The sequence below is a fragment of the Etheostoma cragini genome, chromosome 10 (assembly GCF_013103735.1).
Source record: "Etheostoma cragini isolate CJK2018 chromosome 10, CSU_Ecrag_1.0, whole genome shotgun sequence".
Lineage (NCBI taxonomy): Eukaryota > Metazoa > Chordata > Actinopteri > Perciformes > Percidae > Etheostoma > Etheostoma cragini.
In genome coordinates this window covers 23,649,157-23,663,178 of record NC_048416.1, presented here as the reverse complement: position 1 = coordinate 23,663,178, position 14,022 = coordinate 23,649,157, and the positions used below count along the sequence as shown (strand labels likewise).

At 38.8% G+C, this 14,022-nt stretch overlaps 2 protein-coding genes across 2 annotated transcripts in view; both read left to right on the top strand.

Annotated features, from left to right (window-relative positions):
- The window catches only part of lrit3a (info leucine-rich repeat, immunoglobulin-like and transmembrane domains 3a), a 19,175-nt gene extending 15,674 nt beyond the window's left edge, over positions 1 to 3,501 (top strand). The window contains exon 6 of the transcript XR_004658232.1: positions 3,492 to 3,501. The gene's annotated coding sequence lies outside the window, so the exon portion shown is untranslated. The remainder of the gene's footprint in view (positions 1 to 3,491) is intronic.
- The window catches only part of egf (epidermal growth factor), a 19,763-nt gene extending 5,741 nt beyond the window's left edge, over positions 1 to 14,022 (top strand). The window contains exons 8-23 of the mRNA XM_034883548.1: positions 2,803 to 2,925; positions 4,419 to 4,544; positions 4,761 to 4,897; positions 5,231 to 5,379; positions 5,720 to 5,824; positions 6,009 to 6,232; positions 6,743 to 6,910; positions 7,589 to 7,738; positions 7,840 to 8,007; positions 8,104 to 8,220; positions 9,429 to 9,551; positions 10,561 to 10,726; positions 11,322 to 11,486; positions 13,037 to 13,139; positions 13,318 to 13,414; positions 13,573 to 14,022. Of these exons, the coding sequence (XP_034739439.1) occupies positions 2,803 to 2,925; positions 4,419 to 4,544; positions 4,761 to 4,897; positions 5,231 to 5,379; positions 5,720 to 5,824; positions 6,009 to 6,232; positions 6,743 to 6,910; positions 7,589 to 7,738; positions 7,840 to 8,007; positions 8,104 to 8,220; positions 9,429 to 9,551; positions 10,561 to 10,726; positions 11,322 to 11,486; positions 13,037 to 13,139; positions 13,318 to 13,414; positions 13,573 to 13,712 (2,261 nt within the window). The 3' untranslated portion in view covers positions 13,713 to 14,022. The remainder of the gene's footprint in view (positions 1 to 2,802; positions 2,926 to 4,418; positions 4,545 to 4,760; positions 4,898 to 5,230; positions 5,380 to 5,719; positions 5,825 to 6,008; positions 6,233 to 6,742; positions 6,911 to 7,588; positions 7,739 to 7,839; positions 8,008 to 8,103; positions 8,221 to 9,428; positions 9,552 to 10,560; positions 10,727 to 11,321; positions 11,487 to 13,036; positions 13,140 to 13,317; positions 13,415 to 13,572) is intronic.

The following is a 14,022-nucleotide window of genomic DNA, read 5'->3' as shown; positions in this document are numbered from 1 at the left end:
GGGTCACTTACAAATTTCAATTTTACTCCATCATAGACAGGATACCAGCTGATCTGAGTGGGTGGCTGATCTTTAATGCAATATCTACATTTCCCATTATCAGCAACCATTCATCCAATGTTCCAAATGCTCATTTTGTTTACTAATCTGATATTATTTTAAAAAACTAACTAAGAAAACATTAAACAACATATATGTAACTGTTATGTTGATCATATGAACTAATAGTTTTATAATATATTCTCTATTCTAATTTCTTAAAAAGCTTCAGTTCAGTTTTGATTCTATAAAAGCATTATACTGTATAAAGGTACACAGGAAAAAAATTTTTAACAGATGACGTTATATAGCAAGCTATAAAGCTAGGTAGCAGGGAAGTCAAATTACACTAGCTGGTAATTGTGGATTGATAGCTCACTTGTGACGATCGAATTACTTCCTGCGTTTTCAATTATAGTGAAAAAACTAAAAAAGTGAATACACTTCTAGATGATGTTGACACCAATACATTAGCAAAACCCCTTGATTGACAAGAAATGGCATTGATGTAGTATACAATTTGGGCAATTATTTTAATAATTTCCTATATGGGAAGCTATGTCAAGTGCAGTGTGAAACTGCAGCATGACTGCGGAAGTAATTGAAAACAATAATCATTATTATGAGATGAGAAAAATTTAAGTTTTATTAAAAAAGTGGTATCACCTGTGCTTTGTTTTTGTCAGCATATTGAAATAAGCTCTGGTTTCACATTAGATCCTCTTCTCTTTGTGGTGCTATGAAAGGTGGCATTTGTAACCCCAGACATTGCTTTGACCCCCCTGAGCCAATAAAAAGACTGGGTCATATGTTAGACATACAGTACTAAACTAGACGTATGTGAGCTGCCAATTGTGTGTTAAGTTTGTTGGGTGAAAAAAACTGCCAATTTGTCACTATAGGTCTAGTTGTGCTGGTAGTGAAGGGCTGTGTTTATATTTGTATTTATAATTTATATTTAGGATTACACCAATTTCTAGCCTTGTTGGACCGCTGCAAGTTTTCTGTCAAAAGTGCTATACTAAAATGTATTGTTTGGAGACATTGTTTTACTAATCCAGGGATTTCATTTAGCTATGTACCTCAGTCTGTATTTGGTCTTTTCCCTCTCCCACAATGCAAGTCTGTTGTCTGCCAGTATAACATTATTAGCTTTTAGTGAGCAGATATCTCAGACAAGCTCATGCTTTGGCACAAACGTATGCACTGCAGTCATGAGGGAATGTATAGTCATCTTTATTTAGTCAAATCAACTGCTAAAACCTATTTACTTTTGGGTCTGGCTACTCCACATAAGTAGTATTTGGGGATCTGAGGAAAACGTGCACTGGTTTAATGGCATTCTTTTAAACCAATCAGAATCGTCACGGGCGGCGCTAAGCTCCGCAGGAGCGACAGCAAAATAGTCTTACGAGAGAAAACTCAGATTGGACAGACAGTCTGGCTAGCTGTCTAAATTTGCCCTACAGGGATCTGAGGAGCAGTAGCAGTAGTCCTCATTAATCCTTTAATTAAAAAAATCCAACACAAAGAAAGCAGAAGGAAATAAAAAACACATGCATCTGGCGGAATTTCATCAGCACCAGAGCAGTCCCAGAAGTGTAACATCAAGGATATAGACTGAGAGACTTGGTGACATTATTTTTTATGTTATTTACTTATTATGTTTTTTTTTCTTTTCTGCTAATGTTCCTTCTAGTTACTGTTAATACCATAGTATCTTCACAGTGATTAACCTCACAACATGCTAAAACATGGACACATCCTAATCTCTTCTAATCTTACAGCTATGAGGCCAAGAGAACAGGGATGGTTCACAGACAAAATGAGATTAGATGATCAGGTGACACTTGCAATCGGAAACATATCTGGTCAGCAGCTTTGCCTGTCTATAAGATGTCAAGCAGACAACCTTCAAGTGCAGGAGAAAACAACTATGCAGCCAAGAGGCAGGCTAGACAATGGTGCCGACACCAGAGGTTACATGGAGGCAGATATAGCCGGGCTGCTTATGTCTTATTTTTGATTCCATAAAAACAAATTGGAAAAATAAATTTAAATTAGTTTTCTTCAAAAACAGCAGTTTTTCAAATCCTCATCTGGTTATTTCTAGTTTTCATCTAAAAGTAGAGCCTTATATTGTCTTGTTGTTGCTCATTCTATTATTATTTGTATACACAAAACTGTCTCATAATGTAATCAATTAATATTTAGTCTACTCAGTGACATGACTTTATAACAAAATAAATCCCTGGAGCTGAAAGGCTAGAATAATAATCTTTTGACCACTAGGGAGAAGTTCCTAATTAAGAGGCACAGACAACAGATACTAGTAGGAGAAATTATTTCACATCAGGTTTAAATCTGTGTTGCCTGCCTCTGTACACCTGGCCCATACGTATTCCCAGGTACAGGACACACTCCTGTGAGCTAACATCCCATCACCCTCACTGTGTAGGCTTTCACTGCATTTTCATCACACTTTCATCTGTTTTGATAGGGTTAGGGTTGACTTCATAAAAGGATTTTACTAGGAATCTTATTGTCCATCTGGTTGTTAGATTTTACTTACTGTTGAGCCCACAGTAACCTGGGAAATTCTTAAACATGTAACATCTCTTTGATCTTGTTAATATAGCCATTAATGACCTGGTGTATGACATTCTTTAACTTCCTTTAATCTTTTATTCAACTCACCAAGCCTTAATGCACCAGATTATTGATACAAATGTTTCAAGATATACATTTTTTTTCCTCATGCAGAGATCATACCATGTGAAGGCAATTTCACCAAGTGTGGCCATGGATGCCTGACAACAGCCGAGGGGGCTATCTGTGTGTGTCCAGAGGGATCTTTACTGCAGGAGGATGGTCAAGCCTGTACTGGTAGGGACTGTATCACAGTTTTATCAGCCGTTTAAACTGAATCTTAAATCTACCTAATTTTCAGAATTTTATGTTGATATCTTTATAGACAAAACTATTTTTTTTATCTTATTTGAAGTGAAAATTTGTATTACAGTTTTATTTTTTATTAAGTGTCCAGTCCTTGACCAACTGCCACGCTTTCACTTTTCCTCTTATGACATCATACGGGGAAGATTCCAGATCGGCCCATCTGAGCTTTCATTTTTTCAAAGGCAGAGCAGGATACCCATGGCTTTAAGCTAACATTAAGTTATACACTGAATGATTTGGTGTAACAGTAAGAAGTGTCAGGTTTTGGGTCATTTTGATAAACTGAGCAATATAATGGATATTGTAACTACTATATGATTTCTACGTTCTATGTTATCTAAATATCTTGAAGGGAAGAGGTGGATCAAAGCAGTCAGATGGATCAAAAATCTGACAGCACACCAGTGCATTAACCAGTTCAAAAGATGATGATCATCCTATACAAGTGATGGAATCAATTTAGTGTAGGACATCATCTATGAAGTCTTTATTAGGGGTTTTAAATTTGCCTAGATCATCTGGACTCTCTGTAGCCAATGAATCACCAATTTGGCACAGTGAACAGCTCCATGTTACTGTAATGTATTCATATGTAACACTTTCTAAAGCCTAGCTGAATTAGAATTTGAAAAACATAGCCTCAGTTTTAATGTCCCGTCATATTATAAGTGGTAAAATTAGGAAAGAGAAAGTAGGGATGCACTGAATCCAGAGTTTTTGCGTTTGGATGAAACTGAATACCAAATCCTACTCCCATCCTCAGTCCATTAACACAGTAAAAGGGTTAATAAAGTAAACAACGTCCACAGAAGTGCATTTTCCATAAGTTGCTGCATTGTTGCTGCTCTCTGTTGATTCCTTCATGCACAACTTCTTTCGGATGTTTCATACGCAAATGTTTTAACAGCGGCGTGTATTGTTTAGGGTCCTTCCCAACATGAGATAAATCGGCGTTGCAAGATGAACATGTAGCTTGATTTGAATCGCCTTCTTTTGGCTGAAAGTATTGCCAAACAAAATTGTTTCTGCTCAAGAGTTCCATTTTCACTTTCTCACAGCCTACTGCAATGAAGGGTCCACCTATATAAACACCTTCCCATAATCAAACGCGTCATTACGTCGACCAGCATAGAAGCCTAGTGCAAGCGTAGGGTTCATTGGAAAAAAATTCTAAAGTCCGGCAGAAACCGAACCCCATCAAAAAGCCTAATATTCAGTCAAATCCAAAGCCGAATCCTGGATTCGGTGCAGCCCTAAGAGAAAGTGCCCTACATTACATACACATGTCTTAACAGTAATAATATATGAAGAAGGATTAAATCAATATGCTGTGTGAGTCCAGTTAGAAAATAGGGCTACTGTGTTACAAACACAAGCTTATCTATGTGAGTTTGTGTAACACAGTTTTGTCGCCATTGCAGGCTGCTTGTCTGCAGACAGAGGGGGTTGCAGTCAGCTCTGTACTCCTGTCTCCCCGACTAGGTGGCAGTGTGGTTGTCTGCCTGGCTACCAGCTCCACCAAGATGGCAAGCGCTGCATTGCCTCTGGTGAGTCATACTATGGCAGAGCAGTCAGCTGAGGCGTATAAGCCCACACAGAAACGAACACTCTCGGCCTATCTAATCTGACAGTGTACTCTACTGTTAATCTTTCACAATTCTGTTTATTAAAAAAAAAAAGGTTAAAAAAAATAAAAAGGTAAAATAAAAGAATAATAACAATATAGTACATCCAATGATAAAGTAACATTTTTATTTTTTCAGGACCAGCACCTTATCTACTAGTTGCCAATCTAGTGGATGTAAAGCAAATTAATCTTGATGGCACTGGAGATAAATCCCTTGTGGAGGAGCCCCGAGGAACAATCATAGCTTTGGACTATGACCCTGTCGAGAATAATGTAAGACAGAAACTCCTTGCATCTTTTATTTCTGGCTTGTTTCAGATTTTTTTCAATAAAAGCAAAAGGAGTAGAGTATGTGCTATGCTACCCTAAGGTGTCATGAGTCTGGAGTAAAAGAATTTAGGAAGAACAGATTCAGGTTTTGGTGCAGACATCCAGAGCCACCTAGTGGACAGACACTGTAATATGATAGCCTGTGGGGTTCACCAATGTAAAACAATCATTTGTACTTAACAGTAGCAAAACAAAAATATGGAATATTTTACTGCTCATCTCAGCTATTTTGTGTACTAAATGCATTCTTTATATATTGTTATATGCATTTTCAAGGTGTACTTTGCTAGTACAGGCCAGAAAACCATTGAGCGGGTTGATTTGAACAGTGGGTTGAGAGACGTTCTCGTCTCTGATGGTTTGGACTCTCCAGAAGGACTGGCGATAGACTGGGTCCATCGCAGAATGTACTGGACAGATAAAAGGTGTGTGGTGTTTGCAGAGAGTAAATGTTGAGGATTATTTATGAAAAGATTGTTTCCTTAAGTGCCGGAGGATTTAACTTGAACATTTGCATATCAGACATTTGCTTTTTAGTGTTTTATGGGGGACAACACTTGATGTTTGATTTTTGTTAAATCATTTTTATTTATCCTCAAAAGGTAATTCAAATGTCCCACTTTATTTGTTTAAAAGTAGTAGTAGTTTTTTGGAGTTGGTTTTAAAGCATATTTAAGTTACAGTTTGGTTGCTAAACATTATCACACTTGTTATGGTTTTTGTCATGTTTTACACTTATACTATACTAATACTTTTGTCCTCTAGCCAGTCAACTGTTGACTGCAGTACCTTGGTTGGACTGAACCGAATAACCATTGTAAGCAAAGGGCTAGAAAAACCAAGAGATATCGCAGTTCATCCTTTGGCAAAGTGAGTGTGGCATGTATATGTGTATGATACTTTCAGAAATTAAAACTACAAACTAACTGCAATTCACCTAGTGAGATTAACAATTTCAATAAACAACAGTGCATGTAACAGGTGACACCTTAAGGTTCTGTAGGAATAATACATCTTCTATGTGTAATTTGCAATGCTCTTTTTACTTTTTGAGGAAGTTGTTCTGGACTGATATAGGGGCCGTGCCTGTCGTGGAAAGCGCCTCTTTGGAAGGGAAAGACCGTGCTGTAGTTGCTAGCACCAACCTTGTGTCACCAAGCGGCCTGACCATCGATTTCACAGAGGATCGTCTGTTCTGGTGCGACCAGAGGAGGGGCCTGGTGGAGACTGCTGCTCTCGATGGTTCAGAACGACAGGTCCTGTTAGAGAACCAAGTAGGTGAGGCTTGTGTGACACATACACACACATACAAGATCACTGTATTGACAAAAAGTTTGATTACAATTCTATACAGACTTGCTTGTCAGTAGGTGCTAAGTATAATAAAAAAAACACAAAAACTACAGATGATAAAGTAAAGTCAATGTCCAGTCAATGCTGACCTAAGCCTGACAAAGTGGGCCATAGAATGAATAAAACAGAGTTGAGTCTGACAAAGTAAAGCTAAGGCTAATAAACCAAACTTAAGATGTCCTACCGCAGCCTTAGGGGGGGAAGAAATTGAATTGAATGTGTACCTATTATTCATTCTCTCATTCAGTGCTATCCCCAGTTAACTACCCATTTCCTTGAAACATCATTCAAATCTGTTGAAATCCCTCTCTTACCAACATCCTTGCAATCACAATACTCCCTTAGGTAATATAAGCACAAGATAGAGAATAGTTCTCACCTTGAAAACACTTGGTGAACTCAGAGTCTTCTTTCCCTCCTTCCTGATGCCTCCAGGTCGGCCTTTTGACCTGGCAGTATTTGAGGACAGGTTGTGGATATCTGACCAGGAGCACCAGCAGCTGCGGAGCGTACACAAGCGGACTGGGAGGAAACTGCAAATTATCCATGGCAACATGGTCCAACCAGCATCCATCGTGGTGGTTCATCCCCTTGCTAAACCAGGTAAAGAAAGATGCCAGGGACTCATTTTAGAGATTAGACTTTATTCCAACTTATTACCACTTGTTTTACACTTACTTTTGGAATTCATAGTCAATAAACCTAATACCTATTACATTATGCCTACATTTTGGGATACAAATACCAGAAAATATGAATTATTTTAGCTAATAGTTAAGATCAGAGGGACATATGTTGATGGATGATCACAGCCTGTTTAATGTATGACACCATCCATGCTATATGTGGGCAATTTAGTTGAACACACCCATATATTTTGTTTGGAAACTTTGAAAAGGGGCCAAATTTGACCCGAGGACAACATAAATGGTATCAACACTGCATGTAGCAAAAGCAATAGCCAAAGAAGGATGAGAAAATTATCTTAAATAGGAAGAATGTGCATTGTAAAACAGTATGCATCCTACAGCCTCTTTTGTCTTTCCACCGCTTTCTATGTGTTTGCATTTACTACGCTATGCAAAAAAAACACTGACTAACCAAATTCCGGCACATTCATTGTAGATGGAATATTTCTAAATTATGATTTTAAGCATTTGGGATAAATGATAAGATACGTGTAGACCAGGAGTAATAAAACAAGTCATCAAAAATAAACAAGTCATCCTAAAAGTGAATGATTGAGCTTTATATTTATACACATTGCATCCTCATCTGCAGGGGCCGATGTTTGCATTCACCTAAATGGAGGTTGTGCCCAGGTTTGTGAAAGCAAATTGGGATTTGCCCACTGCTCATGTCTGTCACACTTCTACCTATCAGCTGATGGAAGAGGTTGCTTGCCTGCCAATGCTTTGAATGGAACAGCAGGTGATTTGAGATATTTTACTTAATCTACTTCTGTACAAGCTATGAAGTCAAGCTGACCAATGACGAATGCTTAATGTTAACAATATGAATTCATTGTGTAGAATCTGGAGACAGTGAATCCACTGATTTAAGATCTCTCAAAAACAAAACCTTCAACGATGAGAGCACACCCTTGACAACACCTGGGCTGTCAACCGATAAAACAGCGGCTGTTCGAGACTCGGATGTGGGCAGTGAGCCAACTCTCTTTACAGACAAGATGGTTTCAGGTAACAGTGTAAACAGTGCAAAGTATGTTTAGTGCTTCCCATCAAGACCTTACTCTAAATAAATGTCATGATTCCATGTGTCCCCTTCTCTGTCAGACCAGAATGAGTGTTACTCGCTTCGCTGTGATGTCAACGCCCAGTGCCTGCTCATTGCTGGCAGCCCAACTTGTCTGTGTCTAGAAGGTTTTACAGGTGATGGACACATGTGTGTGGGTGAGTATTTTTGTTCCTGTACTACAAATGTGTCTTGGGGTGATGTGACAAATCCTCAAGAAAGCTTATGGAATTACACTTGATACAGGGACACTTTTATTTCACTTACAGTATCAGGGGTTTAAATTGTATATTTTTGAAATACATAACAGCACTTAGAATGGAGCATCACAATATTTAACATAAACAGTAATGGCAGGAGCTTAATCCAAAATGCCTAAAGCAATGTAACTTTCACAATAGGCCTCATTCACCAATGCCTTCCTAAGCTTTGTCTTACATTTTTTTTCTTTTGTTTGACTCCAAAAGTGGACGTACTGCTGCAAAAAGTTAGCAAAAAACAAGACATCATATTTAGTAATGTCAGCAGTGGAAACAAAGCAGCAAATACAACCGATGGAATGCAATTCCCATAGACCGTTTACAGTCTTGTGCAGTGAACGCTGTATCCGGAGAAGGGCGCAGAACTGATGAAGTCAATAGGTCTTTCACAATTCTTGAGTGTGCGTAGATTCTGTTCTTACCTAAGAACAATCCCACATAAGAAAACATTGATAAATGCCAGAATCTTCATGGAAACTTCGTGATTGGGGTTTAAGAACAAATTTGTTCTTAAGAACGATTGGTGAATGAGGCCCATTATTATTAATTCTTTTGCTATGTTTGTCTGTCTGCAGTAGTACAGTCAGAAGTCCCGTTTCAACTAATTTGACAGCTAAAATGATACTTGCACCAATGTATAAGAGAGGTGCAGGCCTTGTTATTGAGAAAATGTTTATCATTATTCTTCTTTCTTTAATCGTAATGTTTAAAAATCCATCCATCCTGTCTGATAGTTCTCACCCCCTGAATGCAGAATTTAAGTTGCTGCCCTCTGGTTTCAGCTTCAGTCAGCCACCAGCCAAAACAAATAGATATAAATTCTCTTTTGTACGCTCTGCTCTCTCTCTGCTTAACTCTGTAAAGAATAGGTAACATCGGCCCATAAGGCACACTTGGACCTAACTTTTAATGTAGTGGTATTTATTTCCCCATTTGGTCTGACCCTGTATGTTTAAGTGATGTTGTTGTCTTTGATGTCATGTACTGTACGTCAACTTCTTTGCTAGTGCAGCAAAACCAATCACCCCTCGGGGACATATAAAAGTCTTGAACTTGTAATACACAGAATACTGTGGAAATGTAGGTATCTTTTCCTTTTGTTTCAGATATTGATGAGTGTAAACAGGGAACACACAAATGTGACAAACATGCAGAATGCCAAAATGCCTTGGGGAAGTATCTCTGCAAGTGCCGCTCTGGATACCACGGCAATGGAAAGACTTGTCAAGGTGTGTCTTGATTATTTACAGTACATAAAATGTTAGTACAATGGTTCATTACTATTAGAACATTAGAAAAACTGTGTTAGACAGGATAAATGTATTTGGTCTCGCCACTGATCATCAGGTGTCCTATTTAAAGTGGTGAGAGAGTGGAGGCTTGTGTCTAGTATGACTCAACACGCTGTTGTTGATGCTTTTAGAAAGCAGATGAAGACACACTTGTTTCAACTCGCTTTTGACTCATGTTTGTAATTTGTTTTTTTTAGTCTTTTACTCTTTTGCCTTCATTGGTTTTGTAATGGGTTCTGCTTGTTTATTTTCTGTTCTGGAACCTACTGTATTTTAAAGTGCGTACATAATGCTTTTCAGCTTTTTCCCTTTCCTTTATTGTGTTATATATATATATTTTTTGGGCATGTAATAGGTTTACAACGTGAAAAAGCCTAAAGTCCATCCCAAAGGGACTTACCATCCAACAGAAAACACTGTTCACAAAATGATCCAAACTGCTCTATTGTAGTCCAGCCTTTACTTCCGTGATGAATGTGCGTCACTTTGTACCACATTGTTATAATGCTCACCCAGCTGCTAGAGTTGCACGCCCTCAAACTCTGCTTCTGACTGGCTAGTAGTCCTTACCTAGGTACAAGGCATGTGTGACTCCCAAAAAACGATTAAATAGAAGTGTGATGCCTCACTCTGTAGCTAAAACAGAGATGTCAACACACTGGGTGGAAAGACAAAAACACGGTGTGTGTTTTTTTTTTTTATTAAACCATGTAAACATATTCTGATAAAACACTTTGTGCTTCACACAAACAAGCTAACAACATTCATGGGATGTAATCTAATCCCTTTTGTCATACAGTACATGGCATACAGTGTTTACATGAGTCACCTCACAGGAAGACTTGTGTTCTGAAGAGCAGACTATGACTAAAGACATTAAAAGGTAACAGTGTGTTGTTTGTATATGTGTCTAAATTAATGACATTATTTCCTGAATCAACAAAAGAGTTGGAGACCACAGCGCCATGGGTGACGACCGGTAGCCCTGCTGATGTCACCACCCAGCACCACAACAGTAACTCAATAGAGAACTGCCCTTCCACCCATGAGTCCTACTGTCTGTATCAGGGTGTCTGCTTCTACTTTCCTGAAATGGAGTCCTATGCTTGCAAGTAAATTACCCCCCAATATTGTTTAAAAGTATGACAATATCTCCTGCATCATACATTGCAGCCTCGCTGGCTTCTAACAGTAGATCTCATGTTATTTACTAAAGCTGGCAATCAGTAGGTGTCACTATTGTTTCATGATTAAAACCATTGACTGGAGGTCACCTTGCATGATATAGTTATAACCAGCTCTAATGAGTGCTGTGCAAGAGACATTTAACTCCATTTCATAATTTGAGTACATTGTTCCAGCAAACATGTAGTTTCTTCCCTTGCAGTGTTCAACGCAACTGCTCATAAGAATATTCTTTATATAAAGTTTGTAACATGTATTTTGCTTTTAATTTTGTGGTTTCTGAAAGCTAAAGCCACCAATCAGTCAGGCTTGAACAGAACCATTGCTCATAATGTTTGGAAGATAGATGTAATATTTTACATTTAAAAATGAAATATCATTTCTGCATTGAGTTATGTTTAATGTGTTGTATGCATGTTACCCAATAAGTTGAACTCTTCTACTGTAAGTAAACTAAAGCTCAATAATAGATTGTGATTATGAACTACATAATTATGCCGTTTGTGTTTTCACCTGTTGCAGTTGTGTAGCTGGCTACGTGGGGGAGCGTTGTCAGTTCAGCGAGCTGGAGTGGTGGGAGCGTCAGCAAACTGAGAAGGAGAAGAGGAGGAACGTGGTCATTGCGGCCTGCATGGTGGTCCTTGTTTCCCTGCTCTCCATCGCTGCCTGTGTCACCTACTGTTACGGGTGAGAGCGGAGAAGGAGGAGATGGGATAAATGAGGGTCATGGCATTCAAAAATGCAAGAAAGGGAAGGACAAATATGAAATGTTGTCCTTGCTAAAATGCTCTATAATCAGCCTTTAGCACCACTCAAAACTATATCCCATATCACCATCAGAAAGGTTTATTGCCAAGTTGTTGTTTTTTTGGTACCTAACAATAAATACAGTGTAATAGTAAAGCTACATAATAGAACATATAAAAAATATATAAGTAACGTATAAAAATAGAGCTGTTTTTAAGTGAAAGAGCTCTGTAGTAAATTCCCCTAAATTTTATCTCTAAGAATTATGTTTTGCAAAACTAACCTTGTGTGGCTCTAATAAGATACTAATGGCCCCAAAGGAAATTGATTTATTAAAATAATAAGTATATGTGAAAGTCCTGGTATGGTCTTAAGTGGCTTCCGTAAGCTTTTTCACCCCCAAATGGTGAAAAAGAAAAATATTAACAAAAGATATGGGGACAGTTATCTATGCTTCAGTGATGTATGCATTGCAAAAATGATGTATATTATAGGCAGTGTTGTGTTCAGTCTTCTGGACACTGGAAGCATAGGGCAGCACAGATAGCCAAGGAGGAAAATGAATGAAATGAAAGCATTTAGAGGTGTCTATCAAACCCAGGGTGCCATGAGCCGTGTAATGTAGGTGTCTCAGTATGACAGCAGGGGGTTGGGAAGCAGATTACAAGTGGAACGAATGGCAGCATGCAACCCTGAGTAGCTGAGTGAGGAGCATACGTAAACTACATACTGCGACCCCTCCTCCTTTTTATTTTCCACCTGAGCTGTCACTAAGTAGCTGATTTGTTTTATGGTTGTTTGGCTGGCTTACGGACAAGGTTGTTGGCATTCTCCACTCCTTTGACTCACAGAGCACCCCCCCCCCCCACCTCCACCTACTACATCCTAACCTTTGCGGTCTGGGTTCCCCTGTGGAAGCAGCACGCTTTCAATGACATGCTTGGTTTAGCTTGTTCTACAGCAATTACACATAAAAATAGGTCATTTCTCAGCTACAAAATGGAGTTGGTGAGGTATGACCCCAGTGAAACGCTACATGGCCGCCAATAGCTCTTCCCTTAAATTGCCTTTTGCACTTGACTGCGAGTGCACTCGAAACTACACCATCAAACTCAAAAGCTGCAACACCCACAAGTATCATACAGTACCCATTGATATGGGCTAAAAAAAAAAAAACACAACTTTTTTTTTTTTTTTTTAAACAGGGCTCAAACATGTTTTAATTAAGCCATTTTTAACACGTCTATATGTGTACAGGACAGGTAAGGTGCGGGGCATTACACTGATAACAGGTTATGGGGAGCACAGGTCAATTTTATATTACCATGTTGAATTTGATTGTGTAATTTCTCTGCTAAGGCCCCCCCTCCGTAACTTGTCAACATACAAATGCCATGCGAGTTGGTGAATATTTACATGATAATTTGAGGACCCTTGGGATTTCTAAATTCATTAAAATACTACATGTTTGCTTATTGTCTTCTATGCAGAACCAGAAAATTCTTCACCAAACAGCCCTCAGAGGATAGTGTAAGCGAGACCAGCGTGACAGATGAGAGCATGTCAGAGACCACCACAACCAGTGTGCCTCGGGTAAGACTTTCATCACCAATCAGAAATAATTGATATATTTAAAGGAAGATTTCCAATAAATACAAAAGATAAAGAAGCCAGTGCTATGTAGACATGACTACATAACAAATGGAGTGACAGTTATACAATTGTTTATAAAAACTCAAACATCTTAATGTTTTACTGTGTGACCCTGCAGTTCTCCATGGTAGCAGAAAATGGCATGAAAGGAATGATGGTCCCTGCCATGAGCTGTCCCAGGAGAGCTGCCTGTCCATCCTGCTCTTCAGAAACAGGTACCTCTGTAACTGATAAAAACACCCTGGCATTCATCTTTGTAGACAGTATTGACCTGATTGCTTTTTCTTCCTCCTAAGTAACTAAGACTAGTCTGCAACTAAACTGTGCCATTGTGTTCAATTTCATTTCTAAGTGATGATGTTTTCTTTGCCAGGCAACAACCTTGTGCCTGAAGAGTTGGGAAGATTGTCAAAGCACAACACAGGTTATGAGTGTTCCATGGTGTCGACTGTTGCCATGGAGACCACACAACCCACTGTCCATCACTCCAGTCCGTCACTGTCAAGTTCATAGACTTATATGTCCATCAAGCCACCACTACTCTCCCAGGCTCCCAGCCCAGAGTGCCCTGGCTCCTAGATTACCAGAGAGACCAACACAGCTGTACAGTCACAGTGTGCACACTGTTAACATCTGGCTGGTGTAAAAAGAAATGAAAAGAATGTCACAGAAGCTTTTACCTACCTTAAGGTTATTTGTTGCATTTTGGCATGAACAAATACACTGTTTGCAACTCTCATTTGTAGATTTGTATTAAACGTACAATTAACTAATGCCACACCAGATCATGAAAGCTATTGTAAACAAAAGTATCTGGTAGCAT